A 23,313-nucleotide genomic window follows, 5' to 3' on the forward strand; every position below is an offset into this window, starting at 1 on the left:
ACTATAGATCATCGCTTTGTCTCCGAGCTTGATCCTACTCCTAACCGTCCCGCAAATTCTGTTCTATACGCTCAAGAGATTGAGAGAGAAAGATCCAATAACTAGGTGTGATGACAATCTTACAACAGCGGTGTGAGTCTGACTTGGGGACGAGTACAATCGGGGATGTCTTGAGTATCACGTAGGAAACACGCTAAACCCAATCCATTCCTGGGTTATGTAGACTCTTCGCCAGCTCCCATTATTGCAAGGTTCTTTTGCCAGCTTCCGGCTCAAGTCCATCCTCTGCTAAATAACATGTGTGGACAAATTCTTTCCGACCCATAGTGCGCAATAGACGGCCTTTGCAGTGCCTTCTAGATAAGCAGCTAGAGAGTGAAACATCTAGACACTAGAGCGGCCGATCCTTTCCACTTCTGTCCATCCAAGATGCACTGGGCGGAGCAAGTCACCAAGTTGGGCTTACGGGTAATACGCCCAGACAGACATGCAGGTCAAGGAGTGCGGCTGAGCACAAGCCACTTAACATGTCGTCTTCGTACTTTAAATTCATTTACCCTTTCCTGTACCCGTTTACGATTTTCTGCGGTCCACTGAATCTTAGGGCCTTTCGTCTCACTGAACGACATCATGGTCTCAACCGGGCACTTAGTGATCTGTTTGATCACTTTAGGCCTAATTGCGATTCTGCGGTGGGCTTTCATAGGAAGCAAGATAGTGAATCTCCCCCCAGGACCGAAAGGCAAACCTATCATCGGCAATCTGCTGGACCTTCCCTCACCAGGTGTTCAGGAATGGCAACATTGGCTGAAACACAAAGATCTCTATGGTATTGTGTCCCTCATTCGTACTCTTTGGCCAATTCGGCGACAAGACTAAGCCCTCCGCATAGGCCCCCTCAGTTCCATCACAGTTCTGGGCAAGACCATCATCATAATTAACGATAGAGATCTGGCATTCAAGATATTAGAAAAGAATTCCGCAAAACATTCTTCCCGGCCACGGCTTGTCTTTGCCGATGAATTGTATGTTGATTGAGTTCCGTTGCCTCGCGACACAATACTCCCTCGCGAGTATCGAAATTTAACCGGCAATTATAGGGCTGGATGGGGCAAGCTGGCGTCGAGTCAAGACAATACGCCTCTTCTTCGAGCCTATCGTCGAGCAATCACGAAAGTTATCGGAAGCCGAGAATCCGCATCCAAATTCGATGGCCTGCTTGAATTGGAGGCCCGAAGATTTACATGCCGCGTATTGCGCACGCCCGAGAAATTCATCGAGCACAACAGGACGTGAGTTTCCGCCGACATCTCGCTTGCAGGAATCGATTTGCTTATTTCGCCTGAAACGGCAGCGCTGCTGGTGCTTTCATTTTGAACGTCACATACGGCTACAACATCGAGCCACATGGCGAAGACCCATTAGTAAACCTAGCCAATCTCGCACTGAAGCAATTTTCAGAGGCCACCGTTCCGGGGGCATGGTTAGTCGATTTGGTCCCAGCATGTAAGACTTTTGAATGAGCGGCTTGAATTCAGACCCCGCATGTCTGACTGGCATCTCAGTGAAATATATCCCAGAGTGGATGCCGGGGGCAAACTTCCAGCGAGTGGCTCGGGATCACTTTCAGACTCTCACGAGACTTTTGGAGAATCCAGTCGCATTCACAAAATTTCAGATGAACCGTGGCGAGGATCGACAGTCCATCGTATCGAGGCTGCTCAAACAAGGAGAGGATGAAGAAATAGTCAAGTGGTCAGCCTTAGCCATGTATGGCGGGGGATCCGATACGGTATGTTCCCAATAATCTACAATAGTCGGTTGACCTATATTTATACGTCTTCTTTGCCCAACATTTAGACCGTTGGAGTTCTTGAAGGATTTTTCCTGGCAATGGTGCTGTTTCCGGATGTTCAACGCAAAGCTCAAGCCGAAATGGACGATCTGTTCGGTAAGCCGACTTTGCCAACAGCGGCTGACCGAGAAAGGCTACCCTATGTGAATGCCATCGTCAAGGAAGCCCTCAGATGGCACACCGTCGCACCTTTTGCAATCCCTCATCGAACAGACGAAGATGATGTTATAAACGGTTTCTTGATCCCCAAAAATGCAATTCTCTTACCCAACGTTTGGTATTTCTGGCACCTGTTACATTGAATTTATTTGTGCAATCTAACTTATATCTAGGTTTTTCAACAATGAATCCGCTATTTATCCTAACCCGCGGGAATTCCAACCTGAACGGTTCCTTTCATCTAAGCCTACCCTTGAGCCGGGAGATGTGAGCTTTGGCTTCGGCCGCAGGGTTTGCCCAGGACGTCTGGTTGCTGAAACGTCTATTTTCCTGATGATTGCACACACGCTGGCCGTTTTTGACATCAAAAAGCCCATTGGAGACAATGGCAGGGAATTTGAGCCCGACGTCGGGTTTACACCAGGCATTCTGAGCCATCCTGTTTCTTTCGCCGCTACATTTACCCCACGAAGCCAGGAGCATGAACAGCTTATTGTTGATTTCGAGAAAGCCCATCCCTTTGTGAAAGGAGATTCAGCGATCCTAGCTAATGCACTACAAACTACCTGAGCCGGCTACGCTATTTATAATATATTCAGAGTTCCAGAAGTTATATCAGGCGTGGAAGAGGAAGGAAAGACTCCATTGACATGCTAGGATAAAGAACAGAATATCGTTGAAAAATGGCGCTCTATCATGTAGACATGAAATTATAAATACTGGATTAGCTAAATCTAGTTCAGCTTCTCAAGTATTGCTTCACAGCTTCCGCCCACTTGGGCCCATTCTTATACAAAAAGATATCAGGTGTGTTCCCCCGTGTCAGACCATCAATGGCAGTCGCCAGCTCCTCGCCTAGGCCCTCTGCCTTAACCTGTTCGAGCGGGTACAAATACGTGTGGAAAGCAAAGACAATTGCGTTCGACTGCGGCAACCGATGAAGAGTTTGCCGCTCACAGCGGAGGAATGTCTGTTTCCCATCAACATTTTCCCTTCTGGGGCCTACAAGCCTTGTCCACAACACATACCTTGTTCAAGTCGAGGTCATCGATACCAAGCTGCTTACACTCCTCCGTCATGGCATTCCCGCTTTTGTCGAAATTGGAATACAACTCCTCGTCAACAGTCACGGCCCAGTTCACTCTCCTGACGTATTTGCCCGGTGGGAGAGTTCGGAAGAAGCGATCCATGCTCTTTTCAAGTCTCTCCTTGTATCCAGGTACCGGGTCGTGAATCGATGCTAGTCGTTTGCCTAGCTTGTGTTGAGGTTCGAAGCCTGAGGGAAAACATGCGCTGTACGCTTCTAAAATGTAGGTGGTTTCGTCCTCATCGCCGGCGAGTCTCTTGTTATCTCCCTGGTTATCAGGAAGAAGAATGAAGAAGTCTTCGTCGACATTGACAGGCAAAATCTCGAGGGCTCGCCTTGCTGTCGTTGCGTCTGTTAAACTGGTAGGCCACGATTCTCCCGTGACTGTATTTCGGACGGATGAATCTTTGCTTTCAAAGATTGTCGGATATCGTTGAGGAAGATAATTCCCCATCAAAGACTGATACAGCTCTCTGACCGCAGCTCCCACGCGAGGGTCAGCTGCATTTGTAATGCCGATAATCTTCTGAGGGTGTTCTTTGACCAAATTCTTTCTGATGTCTAGACGCTCTCGATACGTCTTGTCAAAAAGAATCAGATCGTGCGGATCCAGTGTCTCGATTGCTATAAAATGGTGAGTCCTGATCTCAATCTCCAAGAAATAGTGTAACTCAACCCATCGTCAGGTGATATTTTGGCTTAAATGGCCGAAATTGAACAGGTTCCGTGGCCTGCCAATTGAACCCCTCCGCCGCATTATAGCGAGCGTCATTCTGATTGGAACCAACTGACCTCATAAAAAGCTAAGATATTAAATGTCAGGTCTAATGCTTGAACAGACGAGCAAGGTAACTTACTGGTTTACCGCCATAGAAAAACCACAGAGCCAACCCCAGTATCGCCACTAGGAGTCCCGACGTGGTGAGAGGTGAAGGGGCAGCGACCTTCCACGTCTCGACAACAATGCACCACCAGGAACCCGCCTGGTGACAGCTCATATTGCTCATGGTCAGGAGGCAATGGAAATGCAGAGATCATTGTGTGAAATGTCCGGAATGTATATCAGGGCAAAGACTCTTTCTCGCCCGGCCTTCCGGATCAGGTTTAGCGGTGCCACCCTTTCTGTGGCCTGTCGCCCGACTCAACTGTAGCTCTGGCATCAACAACTCCACAACACTGTGTTGACTTGCCTGATCTGGCAATACAATCCTGAGGGTCAATTCGCACGTTTCGATGGGGCACTCAACGCCGTCGGCGCAGGCCGAAGCACCGACGTAAGCCAAAGATATAAATTGGACTGAGTCCGCAGTGCTTCTCTTTTGTTACACATAAACTTGATCATCGATCTCAAATTTAAGAATGGCAATCAGATCTGACTCCAACAACCCATCATTTGCGCGTTTCGACGCCGCAGCCTCCGACACTACCCAGGAAAAACTGGTCGCCACTATCAACCGCGACGGCGGCGTAATCGTCGAGAACCTCATCTCGCAAGATCTAGCCGAGCAAATCAAGAGCGACCTAAAGCCGCACTTTGATCGGGACACGCCAGACAAATATGGGTTCTTCCCGGCAACTACGCAGCGGGCCAGCGGCTTGCTAGGTTTCTCGGACGCCTGTGTCGAACTCGCCTGCAATCCGATCTACACCGGCATTGCCAATACTCTGGTCTCTTCTAGCTACACTTTCTGGAGAGGCGATCATCAAGAGACTGTTAGTGGTAAACCGATCATTTCCTCGACGGTTGGGTTCCGTGTCAATCCTGGTGGGAAGCAGCAGGTGCTGCATCGCGATGACAAGTATGCGTTCTTGAGCCTATACTTTGTCCATGAATACTGGCTGACTGCTTTGAAAAAGCGACTATCACCCCCATGATAAGAAGCTGCCTGTGATGATTGGCTGTGTCACAGCACTAACAAAGACAACTAAAGAGAACGGTGCTACCGTCGCCATTCCCGGCTCACACCTCTGGGGCCCAGAGCGTCGTCCTCTTCGCGAGGAAGCTGTGCCTGCTGAGCTGGAACCCGGGGATACCTTTATCTTCCTTGGTAACTTGTATCACGGCGGTGGTTCAAACACTACCCAGTATGTCTCTCGCGTTCTATCCTGAAATGTGGATGATTCGTGATCACTAAGTAACCGTGCCCTACAGAACCGATTATCGGGAAACTGTCGGCATATTTCTCTGTCAGCCGACTCTGCGTCCGGCCGAGAACCAGTTTCTGATGGTCCCACTCGAAAGGGCGAGAAAGCTGAAGCCTCAGGCTCAGAGGTTGTTGGGATACGGGGTCTGCGAGCCGGGTGTCGGGTTTATGAATTATCAAGATCCGATGAGAGTGCTTTTTGGGGTCGAAGATGAGGAGACTGTTAACATGTAAAGGTAAGCCTGGATTGTACTTTCTGCGTCTAAATTGCACTCATAATACATTGTTCGTTATTTTTTATATATACAAGATGATAACAGGTTAGGTTGGGTAATGGGCTGCAGGAATGACCGCAGGGTTGTCTTTCAGAAGATAAGAAAAGGGCTCAACTCCTGCTCGTTTTCTCTGGCAAAGTTTATCCAGTTCCCAGTTCTTTCCGGCCTCGCCCAGAAGGCACGTAGAAACTGCAGCGCAGCGTGATTGCACCAGACCCCAGTCGTGGAAATAGATTGAATGAAAAGTGACTGGAGTTGACTCTGATGCTGCTTATCTTCCTGAGACTCGGTGCCCGCGATGAAAAGCGGGAAGAACACATCGTGGGAAAAGTGATGCGCTGGACCTTCAGTGAGGGTCTGGATTTCAAGAAACAGAAGACCCATGAGCGGACTTATATTCTGTGCGGCTTCCATTGGAGACGCTAGTGCCTGGTAGCTGTAGATGAGAAGACAATAGTAATGAGCCCGGATAACGGCTTCAAAGTGCTCTCGTGAGGATGCTTCTCTGGCAGAGAGAAGATTGAGTCCGGTCAACGCCCGCTCGGAAGCCTGCTCGAGTTTGGTGCGCCAGGTACTCATATCGACCGCGGGGAGCCCTTGGTCGTTTTGTAGAATATTGTAACGATGTCTTTCTGCCGCTGTTATTTCAAATATTAAATCTGTAAAGGTCCAGAACTGGCCGTCGATCATTGTATGTGGCCGCACGACGGCCGTGGGATATGGTTCCCTTGTAAACGCCGAGAAACTGCCAAAGGCCTCCACATCACCCACTTCTTTCAGTAAGAATTGCGCGACAGGATCTTGAAGTTCTCTTTGTCGGTTTTGTAGTTTATGCCTGTCGATGATGGTGCGGCAAGCACGCAGGTGGAGCTTCCAGTCTGTCGAGTTTGGCACAAACATCTCCCCGTAGCAGAGAACCAACATAGTGGCAAGCATTTCCGTCAGGGATGAGATTCCACAATTATCCCCTACTGCAGTTGGGGTACGGTGGAGTTCTGAGTGTATTATGCGGTTCAATGCCCGAAGACTGGCATCTCGAAGACTGTGGTTGACCTGCACAAGCGCCGATGCTTGCTCGGGATCTCCACCAGAGGTGACAGACAAATGCGTGGCAGCCAGGCTGAGTATTGACAGTCTCAGACAGGCCGATTGCTGGGCGATCGGCAGGATGATACTTCTCCATGGGTTGACAGGGCTGTCCATCCATCTTAGTAGAGAAGCGACTTCGAGATGGAAATGAACAAGTAATTTGTCCGATAGGACACCCGATGATTGACGTCTAACAAGACTTAGGTCCCCTGTCGGGCTGCTTGGAATAACCGTGGAGGGCGTGCATGGTTGAGACTCGGTGGTCTCTGAGTTCTTGGAGTCCCTCGACCCATCCTTCAAAGGCACTGGGAGATTCCTTCCAGCGAGCTTGCCTCTACTAGCCACGCCTTGGTCCCATTTGAGAGGCAGTCGCTCAAACCCCGGGCAGCGAAGTCCGCGGATGGCGCATTTCTGACAATGCGGGATGCTTCGATCGCATTTGATGCGCCGCTTCGTGCAAACGCGGCAATCTGAGACGTTAGTTTTCCATCTGACTGACGTATTGACCCCTGCAGACTCACCCTTGGATGCTACTTGACGATCGGAGGGAAGAGCGTCGATGCGGACATTCTTCATGCTTGTCGCGGAGTGTAGGAGGCGAAAATGTGGATGCCCCGCACTGGTGGGGGTGAGGCTTCCGTGCCACAAAACAGCCGTTTATACGAGTGCGGGATGGATTTGAAGTGAATTTGGTTACGGAAGTAAAAACTGTTTCTGGCGGGTTCTTTCTTTCAAATTTATGAACCTGTAGTTGCCCGGATTAACTAGTATGGTCTATCAAAAACTCCTCAGTCAAGGTCTTCCTGGAGCAGCCGTCGGGTGAGATCTGCCTGGACCCATTGCTCTATCAGCGCCACAGTATCTCCAACGAGGTAGTCGTAGTTGGAAGCATTTGGTATAAACATAGACTGATGCGCTAACACTTCGTCCATGTCCTCCATCAGCACCGGTGTCCAGTGCGCATTGTCTGCACGCCTCCAATGATGTGAGGGCAAGAGAATAAACTTGCGAAATTTCTGTTTGGCGCCTTCTGCATTGGTAGCAGACTCGGAGGGTGAGAGGGAAAGTGTTGATAGAGAGAGCGTTGATAGGGAGGCGCTCTCCGAAAGGGGTTGCCCCTCCTTCTGGTCGATGGAGCTAGGTGCAGGTGGTGTGATACTGGGGATATCCACTGGTGGAATGTCCTTTTCAGAACTGGTCTCTTTGGCTGCCAGCGTAGGTTCGGCTGCCAGAGTGGAATCGGAAGCAGCGGACTTTGGGCTTTGTCCTTCGAGTGTTGGGTTGCTTGTCGAGGAGGGGTTGGCAGTCTCAGTTTCGCTAAAAAAGCCTGGAGTCTCCGAAACTTCTGGTGGAGAGGGTGGCGCTTCATTCTTTATCTGATCAAGTTCTTCGGTTTCCTTTGTGGGCTTTGTCTTGGTTTTCCGGCGACCAGTGCTGGAGGTGTAGTAGTTGACAAATCGTACTCGCCCAGGGCTGTATTCCGCAGCCTCTAGCTCCATAAGGCGTCGATACCGCCGGCGAAGTTCAGAGTAATTGTTGACGCAGTTTGCAAATTTAACGGGCGATACGATACGGTTAAAGATCGATCGTGAGAGATTGTCCGTGTTCTTGTTGACAAAATGCATCATGCCCTTGAAGAAGCCACGATCCACCAGGCGCACATCATTCTTGAATGGAGGATCAAAGTTGGGATTAGGAGCGGTGGGCTTGTAGGCCGGGTCCAAGCCTAACGATTCTTGTTCTTCCGCGAGTTCGTCTTCGGCGGATACCTCCTTCCTCGGCATCGAGCTCATGAGTCCGGTTGGAATCACGCGAGGATGGAGGCCCAGGAAGGGGACGTCGAAGTTCACGAGGCCCAGGATCCGATGCTTCGGGTGCTCCATTGGTGGCGGCTGCAGAAGCGCAACGTCTGCGGCCAGGATCCCGCCGAGACTGTGGCCCAGCAGGATGACATCCAGATCGTCCGCCTCATGCGGCGATAGCCTGCCAGTATTTGCATCAGTCCTTGCCCTTGATTCATTTCATCTAGACAGGGCGGTCCCGGCTTGTCATGGCTGTGGGTGATCACATACCAGGCGCTGAATTGGTCCACTGCTGTTTGTAACTCGCCGTGGGATTTGTACCGGGGGTAAATGCGGGTGTATACCACGTGTGATTCGCTCAGTAAACTCGTCAACAGGTCATGAATGTGCGCGGGGAGCTCCTGAAAGCTAGCCTCCGTGCCCATGAAGCCATGGACATAAATCAACAGTAGCCTGCGCTTATCCGAACTGCGCGAACCTCCGGGCGGAGGCAGCGACAAGCTGGACGAAGAGGGATAGGCGCCATCCCGGATGTCGCCCTCCATCGCCACAAAGAATCCGAGGAACGGGGCGCGGTCGACAAGCTAGAAGAGGAAATGTTGACACGGTCAAGCAGGTTTCCCATCTGGGACACAGCCACAACGCGGGGATCGACTCAGCACGGCCCGCTTGCCACCACGCCAAAGACGCTTATTAACCGGCAGACCGTCTGGTTGGCAGTGCGCGACGAGTAGAAGATCAACAAAGATCCGACGTCGTCCAGGATTATCAGTCCTCTCGCTTGGTATCTACTTTTCCTTCGTCGGTTTATCAACCTCAAACTCGGTTGCCTATTTGGGGAATCCAGGGCGGACACGACACTCGCCACTGCGATACGCGGTTCAAAAACAGCCACTCCCTTCCTAGATCGTGCGTCGCTTCTTTCTCACTCCAGTCTTCCTTCGAGTGAGGGTCCCGACAAGATGGGAAAATCTCCAACCCCCGACCGGGAACCGACACCGGAACAGCCTCCCCCAGCTTATTCCCCCTACGTTGAACCCCGCTTGGCCGCAGAGTTGGGTGATGTCCAAGGTACGTTACCTACATTCAGACAATTCAGAAACTAACAGAGCTACAAATTAACCTTCGTACAGTCGACGGCCGTATTGATGTCAACCTAGATTCGGAGCTCGCCAAGTCACTCGCTAAGGTCGCCAAGCAGCAGCAAGACCTTTCTCCAGCGCCGGAGTATGACGAGGCTCTAACCGCAAAGGGAATACGCTGCGATGTAAAACTGAACATCGTCATCCAAATCGTGGGAAGCCGCGGAGATGTGCAGCCCTTCATCGCACTGGGGAACGCGTTGCAAACGCATGGTCACCGTGTCCGCATTGCCACCCACGACGTCTTCGAGAACTTCGTGAAGGAGTCGTACTTGGAGTTCTTCCCCATCGGTGGAGACCCAGCGCAGCTCATGGCGTACATGGTCAAAAACCCCGGCCTGATCCCGCAGATGAAGACACTGCGCAGTGGAGAAATCAAAAAGAAGCAGGTCATGGTGGCAGAAATGCTGGATGGCTGCTGGAGATCATGCATCGAAGATGATCCAGACACCCAGGAGCCATTTGTTGCCGATGCAATCATTGCCAATCCGCCGAGCTTTGCACATATCCATTGTGCACAGGCGTTAGGGATCCCCGTCCACCTGATGTTTACCATGCCTTGGACTACTACCAGGGCATTTCCCCATCCTTTGGCCAATCTGCATTCCGCGTCCATAGCTAATGTGGACGCAAAGACGGCGAACTGGGTTTCATACGGAGTGGTAGAATGGCTAACGTGGCAAGGGTAAGCTGACCCCCAGTCAAGCACTAGTTGACAAAGAAAGCTCACATTGGCGTACAGGTTGGGAGATGTTATCAATCGATGGCGGTCCTCAATAGACCTCGCACCCGTTCCCCGAACGGAGGGGCCCTGCCTAGCCGAGGCCTTGGAAATACCATTCACCTACTGTTGGTCCCCAGCCCTGGTTCCAAAGCCACGGGATTGGCCAGCTTACATCGGTATGTATGAAGCACCGCTCAACGCAGCTGAGATGACTGATGTTCCTAGATGTGTGTGGATTCTTCTTCTCGGAGCCATCTTCCTACACCCCGCCTGCCGATTTGGCCGAGTTTTTGCAATCAGGACCGCCTCCTGTATACATTGGCTTTGGCAGCATTGTTGTTGATGATCCTCAGAAGTTAGCGGATACTGTGATCAAGGCAGTTGAAAAGGCTGGTGTACGTGCAATCGTCTCGAAGGGCTGGAGCGAGCTGGCCGGGGAGTCGGATGCAAACATCTTCTACATCGGCGACTGTCCACATACCTGGCTCTTCCAGAATGTTGCTGCTGTGGTTCACCATGGGGGTGCGGGAACCACCGCCTGTGGTCTTGTAAATGGGCGGCCAACCACCATCGTACCGTTTTTCGGCGAGTATGTCTACCCCTCACAGTGGAGTTCCCTTCTACATTTGCCCAGAATGCTGATCCAATCCCTCGTTCCAGTCAACCGTTTTGGGGCGACATGGTCTCCAAAGCCGGCGCAGGCCCGGATCCAATTCCACATGCCTCACTCAACCCTGACAATCTCGCCGCTGCAATTAAATTCTGTGTCACACCGGAAGCTGCCTCTGCCGCGCTGGAAATTTCGATCAAGATGCAGTCCGAGACCGGCGTGGCGGCAGCGGTGGACTCGTTCCATCGCAATTTGCCGTTAGATCGGATGCGATGCAGTATCATCCCCAATCAAGTTGCAGTATGGACTTACGGCAGCAAAAAGGAGTCTCTGAACTTGTCCAAGACAGCTGTGAGCATTCTGATTGAACACAACAGAATAGATGCCAAACAGCTGAAATGTCACGCCATCAACCCCATCCTCATCGAGAATCGTCGCTGGGATCCTCTGACCGGCGTCATGTCTGCTGCCTCGGGTACCGGAGAAAACATGTTACGATCGACGGGCGAGATGTTCTACAATCCATACAAGGAATACAAACGCGGACGCGCTGCAAGAGCTGCCGGCGCAAGCGGAAGCTCGCAAGATCTATCTCGATCCACCAGCTCAACAGAACCAGCCTCTCACTCCACCAAATCTCCAAGTGATCACGTTCAGTCACAAAGTTCCCCGCCTGCACTCAACCGATCTACGAGCGAACAAAGACAAGACTCATTTGACACTGCGAGGAATATGGTCGGGGCGGGAATGAAGGGTTTCGGTAAATTCTCTGCCACTTACTTCCGGGGTATGGTGGTGGATGTTCCGCACGCGGGGGCAGAGGGCTTCCGCAGGGCGCCGCAGCTATATGGGGAGAAGCCGAAGGATTACGGGACGGTTTCAGATTGGAAGTCTGGGATCAAAGTCGGCGGTAAGAACTTCGTAGGGGGCATGGCTGGCGGCATCAAGGATATCATCCAATATCCGATTCAAGGGGCGCTGGCGGATGGAAAAGACGGTGCGCTTAGGGGTCTTACCAGGGGGGCTTTGGGGATGGCTACGAAGATGCCTTCCGGTGAGTGAATCCTCGTCCGCTGTTCAGAGCAAACACTAACACTCTCTGGGTTTTGAAGCTGGAATCGGACTGACGGCCTATCCGTTTTATGGGATTTCGAAAAGCATAGAAGCTGCTTTCCGAACCAAAACCCCGAAGGCTATTGTGAGTGCACGGCTCAGAGATGGACATGCTCAGGCGAGCAGCATACAGCTGTCTCAAGAGGATGAGGAGGAAATCCTTCAAGTCTTCGATGTGCTTCGGTCCTCAATGAGTACATAGGTCTTGCGCGAGCTCTTCACCCATGTCCTGCTTTTCTCTTCCACCTCGGTTGACTAGTGTTTTGAGCGGTTCTGAGCCCATGGCTTTTCCTTGTGTATTATTTGAATGCCTTCATAATGGCCTTTGTTCGGGGCATTCATTCGAATGACAGATAGTTATGTAAACGAATAATATTAACACATCCCCACCGAAGACCTTCCCTCCGTTCATCTGTACAGAATCAATATCGACAAGCATGGTAAGGTAATGTATAAACAACCCCTCCGTTTCCATCAACAAGTATCCCACAATAATCTACCCACTCCGCGCACCGTCCGGCACACAGGCCCACGAACAGCCAACCCGCCGAAATGGCAGCGGGCGCATCATTTCCGCCGAAGCGCGAGGCCTCTTCAGCCCGTTCTCATGGGGCGTGCAATCCCACCACTCCACCCACTCCGAGCGAGGAATGACAAAGTCCCCTTTGCACACGGAGCACACCCGGCCGCCGCTTGCGCGGACTTCTTTCGCGCGCTGCAGTAAGGGGATCACCAGGGCGGGATACTCGGCTAGATCGGCGGGGGAGACTTGGTCGAGAGCTGGGAGCTTGGCTACGGCGCGGAGGGCGACTTCGCGGAGGGAGGGGGAGTTTGAGGAGTTTGTCGTTGTTGTTGTTGTTGCTAGTGTGGTGATCCAACAGTCTGGCATAGGCTTGCCTTCCATGTTTAATTGGATTGTCGGCCCCGTGGCGACGTGGATGGGCGCCCATGCCTCGGCGGGTGTAATTCCCTCGTTGTTCTCGCGGAGCTGAAGTGGGTTGTGAGGCTCTTCATCGTCGTCTTCTTTGCCCTCGGAACGAGAATGCCATTCTGCAATCTGCGCTTCCTCAATGGAAACAAAAGAATTGGGTCGCACGATCAGATGCTTCAATTCTCCTTGAAGAACCAGCCACAGGAGCTCCCAGGGAAGATGGCTTAGCCGGTTAACGGATACGTTGAGATCCTGCAGCGCTGTGAGTCTGGAGATTGTCGGCGGGATCTCGGAGAGCTTGTTGTTGCGCAAGCTTAGGACCTTCAGGCCGATTAGCTCGAATAGCTCGGTGTGCAGCTCGAGGAGGGAATTGTTGGATAGGAAAATGCGTAGAAAAGGCTGCAGGGACGTGAACACGTTCTCGGATACTGGGGCTTCGTTCACAGAGGGGAGCTTGGTCAGATGCTGTAGAGGGCGTAGCAGACCGGACGGTATGCTCCTCATATGGAGGTTCCTAGTCCCAAAAGATCAGCATACTTGAGATCTTGCCCAAGAAGTCCACATGGACTTACCCTAGGTCGACACTATCGTTTCCCTTCTCCAAACAATCATTGACCACTTCCTTCGCATAGCGATGCTCCGCCGACTCCTCGTGAGCTTTAAAAGCACCCGCGGCAGCATTCGCAGCACGTATCGGCATCGGGCCATGGCCTCTCAGCTGAGTCTGACTCTGGTTCCTGCCATTCAGCCTGGACTCCAGCGCCGTCTTCAACAAATCCTCGCCCCAGCAGCCCGGCGCATCCCCCTCCGAAGAGAGCATAAGCGACTCCGCATTCGAAGACTCATCGCTTCCCATCCACACACCACTGTCAACATAGCGCTTCTCCTTAAACTCGGCTCTCTTGCGCTTGTTAGGGTCCACCACCTGCTCCCCCCACCAGGTCCCGCGATACCGCCGTTTCCTGCTCCCGTTGCCGCCCACAGTCACAGGCGCATGGTAGTTCTCCAGCCCGGAGGCTGGGATATCGTCGCTGGAAAACAAAGCCGGGTCGCTCGACGGCTGGCTGGAGCGGTCGTCGAACCGCGATAGGCGACGCGACTTGCGCAAGGACGACGTGCTTGTCTTTGTCCCCGAGCCAGTGCTCGCGCCGTGCGCTGCTGGCGAGCGGTGCCGGATGCGCCGCGGCGGGGGAAGAGGGACCTCGTTGTCCATGTTTGAGGAATTGGTGCGATCAATGCAGTCGCGTGAGTAAGCTCGTCAATGCCATTCAGAATTTCCGTGTTTTGATTGATGAATCTCTGATCGGGGTTTTGGACCCGCGGTGGTGTGACGCGTTTTGTGGAGACCAGGATGGAGACTAATCGGCGGGTGTCAACAAACACGCGCGCCGGACAGTTCGAGGACGAGAAACCAGGCCTGGAAGGGTCAATGGCTCTCTGGGTGGTGAGTGAAAGAAAAGAAGAACAAGATTTGGCTGATTAAAGATAAGATGGCAACCTTCCTGAACCGTCACGGCGCACGTGCCCGGTGGATTAACTAGAGGGATCGGCAGTATACAAAGGAATGCGCGCTACAAGAAGAATAGAATACATATATTGAATGATGATTATCGGGTCAAGTCGAGTGGAGGAGCATCGCACTGCAACACGACAGTGGTGCGACACCACCATCCACGCGACAGATATGAACAGAAGAAGTTCCACCAGTCCAAAAAAAAGTGGTAGAAGAAGAAGAGAAGAAGTCAACATCAACTCATATCACGTCAAGAAATAAAAATAAGAAAGAAGTGGGTATTCAAAGAAAATCAAAGGCAATTCTTCTCCGAAACGGGGGTTCTCCAGCCAAAAAAAAATATAAATGTAAAGAAGAAGAGCTTGGCTGGAAAGGCATGATTAAGCCCGCCTCAGTGGAGAAGTATATACCAAACAACAGCCGCAGGCAACTGCTGCAAACCATGGCTGCGGCGTATAAAGAATAAGTCGTGAGGGCGCATTAACGACACGGCGACAACGACGGAATGCTTCCAGCCCATGATATGCTCAACACAGGCCGGGACTTGTGCTGCAGCTCCTTCGGACACTGCTGGTGAAATGCGCAAGTTGCGCAATTACAGTGCCTGGCCAAGAACCAGCGCAAAGGATCCAGCAACCAGGACAGCGGGCACGCCCGCGCCGAGGTGGACTGCGGCACCGGTCTTGGTGGGAGCCGCGGGATGGGATGACGATGTGGGCTTGGAGGTAACCAGCCGGGTGCTGGTGGCCGGCACGGAGGTCATGCTGCTGGAGCTGGGGGTCGCGGTGACGGCGTTGACGCGCAGCAGGGTCTTGGTGATAGTCGTCGTCGAGATCGAGGTGGTAGTTTCGCCAGCGGCAACGTGGGCCGCTAGGCAGAGCAGGGAGGTTGCAACAGCGCTAAACTTCATTTTGAAAGTTGGTGCTGGTGGTGGTGGTGGTGGTGGTGGTGGTGCGATGCGATGCGATGCGCAATGCGGTCACGGAGGAACACACAGTGTATAAGCAGTTGGATGATCGGAGCAGATCAGATCAGTGTCGCAGACAACAGTGCAGAGATGCCAAAAGCGCGCGACTGCTAAAAACACGATGCGACGAGTAGTGTTTCGAGAGGGTCTCCCGGGCGTCAAAATTTGAGATGAGATAGTAAAAGAGTGTGGCGGAAGAGAGAGAGCACTGCTCGAGAGCGAGTATAGTATAAAAGAATGACTTGGTTTCGCTTGGGGGTAATGAATGACTGGAGGTGAATCAGTGACACGCAACCTGGCGACGGGGAGAGTATTGTAGGTACGTAGATACAGAGGCGTCCAAAGGGGGGTCCGCCCCTGGGATGACAGGGACTAAATACCTAGTACAGTCCATAGGGCAACGCATGCCTGAGCTTGGGGAAAGGGACCAATGGGCGAACCCTTGACCAATTTTTTCTTCTTTCATTTTATTTCTTTAATTGCTGGTAGGGGGCCCACGGCTCTCATTGGACCCCTCAGGCTGGCGCGCGATGGGACTATTCACATCGGGACCCGAACTATAGGCCCCAGCGGGCCAAGGATTATTATTGGGCCCATGCCTTAACGGTATTATTGTTCACACGACACCGGATCTGATCGATCACTGACGATCCGGCGCATGGTCCAAATAGCCCAGGAACTGCCGTTGTTGTGCATGACATCTACACCACAGCTACGTACTCCGTAAACGACTACGAGACGAGCTCGTAAACAAATGCGAGCAGAGAATACGAGGCTTCTTGGCCCCCGGGGGAAGTGATTTCAACACGCTATTCAAGCGTAGATGGCGTGCTCTCTCGCCGGCGACACGTTAATTTCTTAGAACGGGGCCGGCAGAGGATCTACCACACAACAACAAACATACCCGCCCTGTCCCGCGACGTGTTTCCAGAAGCCCAGAGCCTGAGCTGTCATCTTTTTCTTTTGTGTACCCCCTGGCGTCACGGAATGCGGGCACGACAGTAGTGGGTTGTGTTCGTACCCTAATCGGGAGATAGGGATACGAAGAGTTAGCCGAGATTGAAATCAACAACTCGTTCGGCCGCCCGACTGAATAGAAATAAACCCCCACCGCGGACAGAAGGAAACGAACTCAGGGCCGAGCCCTTGTTGACCTTCCCTGTTCCTGATCGAGACCCATGGATCCTCGGGAATCCACCTTGATGAGGATCGACCCCTGGACTTGCCGGGTTAGGCAGCCCTAGAAGTTTGCGCATGGGCGAGTCCGGGGATGCCTGCAAGGGGTTCGTGGTGGCCTGAGGCGGACACAAGAGTCAACTGGTGTGAACGATAATGGGCCCGGCAGACTGCCACATTCGGTGAGATGCGGTCGGCGTATTTTGATCAAGGTGGCTATTCTTCTTCTTATTATTATTATTGCCGACCTTGAGGCCTTAGTGACGACGCGGACTACTGACTGCACTATGCCCTAACGACGACCTACAACCAGTCCAGGCCAGCCCTGCCGACCGTCTACCCTACGTAGCATATTATCTGCCCATGACGGTAAATTGATATCCGCATGGTACTGCACAGTACAAAGCAGCCAGGCAGGAAACGACCTTCGCCCTATTACGAGCACCCTGCCAGTGCCCCTAGCCTATATACATTGCGTGCCGAGGTCGACTGCGGCTCCTGCCCTGACTTCGAAGCCCCTGGGCCATTCCCTCCCTTTTAATCCAACTCACTGCCAGCGCTACTCGCTAGAGTATATCGTACAAAAGTCCCTCTCCCTTGGATTGGTCATGTCGCATGTCCGTTGGATGTCGCCTGTCGGACAGTGTTTATTGGCGCACCGGACGCAGAGGGCTCGCGCGGGGGAGCATCATTGGGGGGCCACGGGCACGGAGCCAGGCATCGTTGTACGGTCCCTCGGTGCGAATAACGCTGCCAATGGACATGAACAGTCTAGAGAGGGGCGGCAATTAGTTAGCGATTTCGTTTCTTGTGGGCAGGATCAGAAAATCCAAGTCCAACATACCCGAAAGTAGCACCTGAGCCCAGCATGTACTTGCCCAGGGTGCGCATGACACCGTTGGGGCCAGCGCCGTACTGGAAGACGGTCACGGTTCCTGTGTGCTGTGTGAGCCAGGCGGGATCGCATCATTGTCGTGGTCCCCTTACCAATGATAAAGCCCATGATTCCACCGACAGCTGGAGAATTGTAAGCAGATACTCAAATGGTCTGTGTGGTCACCACATACTGGATCCCATCAGGGCGCCCATTTTCACTAAGTGTCTGGTTAGTTCTGCTGGTCACCATCGTAGGGGTGGCGACATACTCTTGTCAAAGGTCGAGGGACCGGCAGGGCCCCCTGCCGCTGGTCCTGCAACAACTGGCATGTTGAGTGAGGCGAAAGGCTGGCAAACAGAAGAGCAACACAGTTGAGAGACGACGAGCAACAAGATCGGAGCTACGTTTTCCCTGGATACAGTCACCTGACCCGTGTCCTCGTGCTGAGAGGCACGTGATGTGTGGCGCCCCAGTCTAGTCTCGAGCCATACATTGTCATCCTCCCTCCCCTGTGTGGCCCTTTTCCTCTATGGTGACCATCCCCAGCCGGTGACTTTCCTGTGTGTCGATTTCTTCTTGGGGCCTCAAGCCCATACAGGCGGCTGTTCCGTCTTGTGCCTCCCTTATTGTCCTTGGACCGTCTGAGACACTCCCGGTCGCTGCTTTTCCCCGGCAAGACCTCACACGCCTCCTTGGCCTAGAGCCTCACTCTTATACGACCGGCTACCATATAATCCTCTGTGAAAGGTGAGTCTACCCTCTCTCTCTCTCTCTCTCTCTCTCTCTCTCTCTCTTCATACTTCTGGTGGACCCTGGAACGCCCTGAGGACTGCACCCGGGCTCCGGGGGACATTGAATTCTTTTGAGGTTTGGCGGGCGACCGAGTAGCCGCTAACGCGACCGTTGTCACCTAGTCGGCCGACCACGAATAACAACCGCCCCCTAAGCACATTCAACTTCTTCAACGCCAGAAGGGCCAACCTTGTCGATTTCTTGGGTTCTCTTCGCTCTCACGGTTGCAGATACCCTACCGCATACTCTTTTCCGCGACCGTCAGCAATCAACCACCTAGGAAGACCATTGCGTCGAGTCATCTCCGGCATCCTTCTCCATGACTGCGGTGGCATCTCCGCCTAGCGTTCAATCGGGGCCTCGCTTGGGATGGTACAGTGCTGGTGACGGAGGACAAGGAGCGCTGCCCTCAGTGAACGCGGACGAGGTCTCTCGCATGTTCATGCCGCGAAAACAACTTCAGCGGTCCAACTCCTCTTCCTCCATTGCATCGTCCTCTTCTACATCGACTGTGTCCCCCTCTTCGCAAGATCCACCTGCTGGGCAAGGTGCCAACGGCGAATACAAAAGTAATATTGCTGCGAAGAAGAAGAACGCCAGAAACCCCTGGCCGAGTTCCAAGTCAGAACCGGTCGCGGGGATTACCAACACTCGATCTCAGGCGGTGCCTGCTTTCTCATCGGGGCCCTCTGCATCCTCGACCATGTCCGCCATTCATCAGCCGTCATCCATAGTCCCATCACAACATATGCTTCAGCCGTCCCAGCAGAATGGCGTTCGACCGTCAAACGGCCAGGCCGCGGAAACCCCTGCGATCCTGGCCCTGGTCCCGATCAACGGCACTTTCGAGAAGAAACAAATCAATGTGCCATTCTACCCTGATGTCCTGCGCATTGGTCGACAAACCAATGCCAAAACGGTGCCGACCGCTGTCAATGGTTTCTTCGACTCCAAGGTTCTTTCACGGCAGCACGCGGAGATTTGGGCCGACAAGGCTGGGAAGATTTGGATCCGGGATGTCAAGTCATCCAACGGCACGTTTGTGAACGGTCACCGACTGTCTCCGGAAAATCGCGAATCAGAACCACATGAGCTGCGCGAGAACGATACACTGGAGTTGGGAATCGACATTGTGGGCGAGGATCAGAATACCATCGTACACCACAAGGTCTCGGCAAAGGTTGAACACGCTGGCGTTTATGGAACCGCTCCGAATATCCTCGATCTCAATTTTGGAGATCTCGACCCAGCCTCTGGAGGCGGGCTCCTTCCTTCGCCTCTCAGCCAGCCCCTGTCTCATCTCCGAGGCCGAGCAGGGAGTAACGTGAGCAATCGGAGTGCTCAAAGCGCAAGCAGCACCCAACTCAATGCGCTCCATCAACAACGTCAAATGAACTATTGGAACTCCCCGATCTCCATCGAGCAGGTTGCCAAAAGACTCACGGTATGGTTAACTACTTCCATTTTTTTGGTGAGATTTTCTGCTAATTCACTTGAAGGGCGAACTGAAACAAGCAAAACAACAATCGCAAGATCTACACCAGACCGATGATTTCTTGACGTCGATCATGAAACCGGGCTATGTAGAGAAAGAAAAGGCCGCTAAGCCATCTTCGTCTGAAAACAGTGTTCCTCGACAGCTCAACGGCCGTCCCAAGATGCCTCGCGTCGACTCCTTCTCTCGATTCTCTGATCCACCCGCCCCACCTCCACAGCAGCCGCTGCCTCAGAAACCCGATGCTCCCCCGCGGAGTGGAGCCGATGCATTCTCTCCATTGAAGCGCAGTGACACAGAGAAGCCCAAGGGTATGGGTGTAACTTCACCTGTCTCCCGTGATTCAAGTCAGATCCTATCCCTCATTGAGGCATTGTCATCTGCCAAGAGAGAAATTGATACTCAGGGATCTCGTATCAAGGAACTTGAGAATCTCTTGAAACAGGAACGGGCTGCGCGGGAGTGGGCAGAGGAGAAGGCCACGAAAACGGAGACAAGTCCGAACTTGGATGGTGCAGATGCCAAACCCGAGGTGGCGCCCGTTGTACCTTTGGAACAACCAGAGCAGGTGTCTAAGCATGAAGACGTGGAAATTGCCGCGGAAACCAACGGCCCCGTTTCACCTCCTGAATCTACGCGCCCGGAGGTCAGTCAAGCCGACTTTTCGGCAGATGTCAACACCAAAACTCTCCAGCATCGCCTGGATACCATGATGGAGCAAATGGAGGCCATGAGACAGCAAGTCGCGTCGTTCAAGGAACGAGCCGAGAAGGCCGAAGATGAGTCGGTTCGGTCTCACACGTCACTGGCTGAGATGATTGAAACGCTGCGGAAGGAGCGCGCTGCGACCGTTTCTGCAGCAAGCCCGGATAGCAAGTCGACTGCACATGTCCATGACCCGACAGGACATGCTCCTGGGTGCTCGGCTCTGGGCAAAGATGATGCAACGCACGCTAAAATGAGAGACTCGTCAACACAACCCCTCGATCCAACCTCTTCGAAAGAACTAGACGCTGCAGCCACAGCCTTTGCCACGCAACGGTCTCGACATAATCTTCTGGAACAATCCAGCCCCTATGCATCCATGCTTGGTGTGGTGCTATTAGGAGTTGGATTGATGGCCTATCTCAACGGGTGGCAGAAGGTGGACAAGTGAGACCACGTGAACCCCTCCTGGACAGCATTGCATCGTCCTGTTTCTTGTAACCTGATCTTGGGCGTCCGGCTCTTGCCATTGAGTGTTTCGGGGAGATTGGTGTTTTTGTTTTCTTCCCTTTGCATCATGTCTCATAGCAAGCTCTCTTCTTGTTTTTGTTTCATCGTGGGATATCCATCCATGCATCCATCCATCATCCATTCCTGCACCCCGGCTTGTCTTTTTCGTCTGCCAGTCATGACTTCCTGGCAACGACGATCCATTCTCTCTCTTTGTCTTCACCCGCTTGTCTCATTATATCACACGAGGCGTCCTACAAACCCCCAAACTCTCTCTTTGTTCCGTTAGCGTTCGTTTCCTTTATTACTCTGGATCTGGTCATAATCAGCCCTTCATTTTTTTTTGCAGGTTGGGAATCTGGTTTCATCTGTCTTCACGTGTTTTTCCATCCACTTCTCCTATGTCTCTCTGTACATGATGGCGAAAAGAATCGGGAATATGGTTCACGACACACACTCGGAGCGTCTCTCTTTTTTTTTAAAGCATGTATCTTGTCTTTCTTTGCGATCGGAAGAATGCATCCATGGATATCATCATTCGTCATGTTATGTGAGCGCCGGCCTTTATTTATCTCTTCTTTCTCCTTTTTCTTCTTCTCAATGGATAGTGCCAATGGACGGAGTTCTTTTTGGTTTTCTGTTTAGTCCCTGCTGGTGGGTGCGACGATTCATGTCACCACTAATCCACCTCTGTAGGCATCGTCTTCTTTTTCATTTGGGAGAATACTCGGTAGCTTATTGTGCGTGGGCTATCGGTTCCGATGTTTCTCGAAGACTAGAGAGAAGGTGAGGTCTGTTACAGTGATTAAGAGTGTTTGTTTAATTGCCTCCCAGAGAAGAGAGTGATGTTTGATTGTGGATGGAAGATGGTGGTGACAGATTAAGGGAATCAGAGCTGTGGCATGTCTGTTGTTCATTTACGTCTTGGTGTGATGTAGAAGTAGGAGGTCGCCGCTGGAGTATTCTGGTCCCAGTCCCGCTTGCTTGACCCACGGAGGTCGGGCGATGGAGTTGAGTCTGCCATGTTCGAGATGATGATGGTGATGTCCTTCTGGTCCGGGGAAAGAAGGTAGCATCATCATCGGTGGGATTGCTCTGAACTGGCGCCAGATGTGGAGCCATGGCCATGCATGCATTCCGGAAAGCATCCGCATGATCGGATTGATACGCTGACATGGAGTGCAGTGGGCGGTAGTTGGAAGCTGACAGATGGTTTCCCTTCCATCTGCTCGGCTGAGTTGAACGGCTGTCCTGGCCTGTCACTCAGCTAAGTGCAGCTGAGGATGGTATCACTCCGGATTCAGTAGCAGTAGCCACTAGGGATTTCACATATTGTCGACTGTGTCCCGTCGAGTGTATCGCGGGGAGAAAGAACCCGTCATGTCTCTCCGCGCATTCACTTGAGCGAGATAGCAACGTCGACCATCTTGATCCACCGCGTGCGCGTCTCAGGCACCTCCTCTGTCGCAGCGGGATCATCATCAGCACCCCGCTTCCTCTTCTTGTCCGAGTCTGATGCCTTCGAGTCCGGTGGATCAACTCCCTCGGCCACCTTCGACTCCGAATCATTCTCATTCTTCTTCTCCCCCATCTCCCCCTCGACCACGTCATCAACAACAAGCACACTCCCCGTCTTCACCCTAACGACAAACTCACCCCCCCGCTCCTCAAACCACTTCCCAACACTGAGCGCCTTCTCAATCGCGCGCCCCGTAGCCTTAACAAAAACCTCCTCGCGCTTCTCCGCACCAGCAATCTTCGCCAGCTCCGCGAGTTTCTGCTTCTCGCTCGTCCGCGTATCCTCCAGACTGACCGCGGCCGTGTCACGCTTCTCCGCCTGCCGCAGCAATTTCTGAACGCGCTTCACGGCGCTCATGAAGGGCGTGCTGCTGGAGACATATACTATCTTTGGCACTGTTGCGCCAGCGTAGGGTGAGGCGATTGGAGCGTGCGGGATGGGTCGTTTGGAGACTTTTGCGTCTGGTACCGCGCCTGGTTAGTTTCTGTCTGGTGGTGATGGATGTGGTGGGAGGTGGGGTTGCGCTCACTTTTGGGCAGCTTGACCAGGTTCTGGTTCTTCTTCTCGAACCGGTGCTGGCGTTCCAGCGGGCCTTTACCCATGGTGAATGGTGTGGTTGGTGTCTGGGGAGCTTTGGTTTGTTGCTTTTGCTGCTCTTATCGTTTCTTTTTTTGCCGGGCGGTCTGGTGATGCCATGATTGTGTGGACGTGAACCCCCAAATTAGGAAGGTGCAAGTGTGCTACTTATTAGGGTATGCTGTCAGTTATGGTGGGTGTATGTTGTGTGTTGTTTTGGAATACGTTCAGTTATCGTAGATGTTTGCTCTC

The 23,313-nt window shown here is 52.6% G+C and overlaps 10 protein-coding genes across 10 annotated transcripts; 4 read left to right on the forward strand and 6 right to left on the reverse strand.

The window, feature by feature from the left end:
* Positions 1–1,585: 1,585 nt before the first annotated feature.
* On the forward strand, positions 1,586–2,584 carry PFLUO_LOCUS6969 (uncharacterized protein; the record flags this gene model as incomplete). The annotated part of the gene is made up of 3 exons (XM_073784563.1): positions 1,586–1,792; positions 1,861–2,132; positions 2,188–2,584. 3 exons carry the CDS (start codon positions 1,586–1,588, stop codon positions 2,582–2,584), a joined length of 876 nt encoding a protein of 291 aa, XP_073641006.1.
* A 169-nt stretch (positions 2,585–2,753) lies between these two features.
* PFLUO_LOCUS6970 (uncharacterized protein) lies at positions 2,754–3,781 on the reverse strand (the record flags this gene model as incomplete). Its single annotated transcript, XM_073784564.1, has 3 exons — positions 2,754–2,984; positions 3,043–3,725; positions 3,778–3,781. The coding sequence occupies 3 exons, from the start codon at positions 3,779–3,781 to the stop codon at positions 2,754–2,756; spliced, it is 918 nt and encodes a 305-aa protein (XP_073641007.1).
* A 679-nt stretch (positions 3,782–4,460) lies between these two features.
* On the forward strand, positions 4,461–5,479 carry PFLUO_LOCUS6971 (uncharacterized protein; the record flags this gene model as incomplete). Its single annotated transcript, XM_073784565.1, has 3 exons — positions 4,461–4,900; positions 4,959–5,186; positions 5,254–5,479. The coding sequence occupies 3 exons, from the start codon at positions 4,461–4,463 to the stop codon at positions 5,477–5,479; spliced, it is 894 nt and encodes a 297-aa protein (XP_073641008.1).
* A 1,918-nt stretch (positions 5,480–7,397) lies between these two features.
* On the reverse strand, positions 7,398–8,956 carry PFLUO_LOCUS6972 (uncharacterized protein; the record flags this gene model as incomplete). The annotated part of the gene is made up of 2 exons (XM_073784567.1): positions 7,398–8,592; positions 8,682–8,956. 2 exons carry the CDS (start codon positions 8,954–8,956, stop codon positions 7,398–7,400), a joined length of 1,470 nt encoding a protein of 489 aa, XP_073641009.1.
* A 417-nt stretch (positions 8,957–9,373) lies between these two features.
* PFLUO_LOCUS6973 (uncharacterized protein) lies at positions 9,374–11,949 on the forward strand (the record flags this gene model as incomplete). Its single annotated transcript, XM_073784568.1, has 5 exons — positions 9,374–9,482; positions 9,545–10,238; positions 10,296–10,453; positions 10,503–10,866; positions 10,938–11,949. The coding sequence occupies 5 exons, from the start codon at positions 9,374–9,376 to the stop codon at positions 11,947–11,949; spliced, it is 2,337 nt and encodes a 778-aa protein (XP_073641010.1).
* A 547-nt stretch (positions 11,950–12,496) lies between these two features.
* Positions 12,497–14,144, reverse strand: PFLUO_LOCUS6974 (uncharacterized protein; the record flags this gene model as incomplete). The annotated part of the gene is made up of 2 exons (XM_073784569.1): positions 12,497–13,445; positions 13,504–14,144. The coding sequence occupies 2 exons, from the start codon at positions 14,142–14,144 to the stop codon at positions 12,497–12,499; spliced, it is 1,590 nt and encodes a 529-aa protein (XP_073641011.1).
* Positions 14,145–15,039: 895 nt separating this feature from the next.
* Positions 15,040–15,354, reverse strand: PFLUO_LOCUS6975 (uncharacterized protein; the record flags this gene model as incomplete). Its single annotated transcript, XM_073784570.1, has 1 exon — positions 15,040–15,354. One exon carries the CDS (start codon positions 15,352–15,354, stop codon positions 15,040–15,042), a length of 315 nt encoding a protein of 104 aa, XP_073641012.1.
* A 1,880-nt stretch (positions 15,355–17,234) lies between these two features.
* On the reverse strand, positions 17,235–17,793 carry PFLUO_LOCUS6976 (subunit of TIM23 translocase complex; the record flags this gene model as incomplete). The annotated part of the gene is made up of 5 exons (XM_073784571.1): positions 17,235–17,358; positions 17,432–17,522; positions 17,575–17,604; positions 17,655–17,681; positions 17,733–17,793. 5 exons carry the CDS (start codon positions 17,791–17,793, stop codon positions 17,235–17,237), a joined length of 333 nt encoding a protein of 110 aa, XP_073641013.1.
* Positions 17,794–18,575: 782 nt separating this feature from the next.
* PFLUO_LOCUS6977 (uncharacterized protein) lies at positions 18,576–20,907 on the forward strand (the record flags this gene model as incomplete). Its single annotated transcript, XM_073784572.1, has 2 exons — positions 18,576–19,700; positions 19,756–20,907. The coding sequence occupies 2 exons, from the start codon at positions 18,576–18,578 to the stop codon at positions 20,905–20,907; spliced, it is 2,277 nt and encodes a 758-aa protein (XP_073641014.1).
* Positions 20,908–22,362: 1,455 nt separating this feature from the next.
* Positions 22,363–23,087, reverse strand: PFLUO_LOCUS6978 (uncharacterized protein; the record flags this gene model as incomplete). The annotated part of the gene is made up of 2 exons (XM_073784573.1): positions 22,363–22,958; positions 23,015–23,087. The coding sequence occupies 2 exons, from the start codon at positions 23,085–23,087 to the stop codon at positions 22,363–22,365; spliced, it is 669 nt and encodes a 222-aa protein (XP_073641015.1).
* Positions 23,088–23,313: the final 226 nt, after the last annotated feature.

Source organism: Penicillium psychrofluorescens (assembly GCF_964197705.1).
Source record: "Penicillium psychrofluorescens genome assembly, chromosome: 4".
Taxonomy (NCBI): domain Eukaryota; kingdom Fungi; phylum Ascomycota; class Eurotiomycetes; order Eurotiales; family Aspergillaceae; genus Penicillium; species Penicillium psychrofluorescens.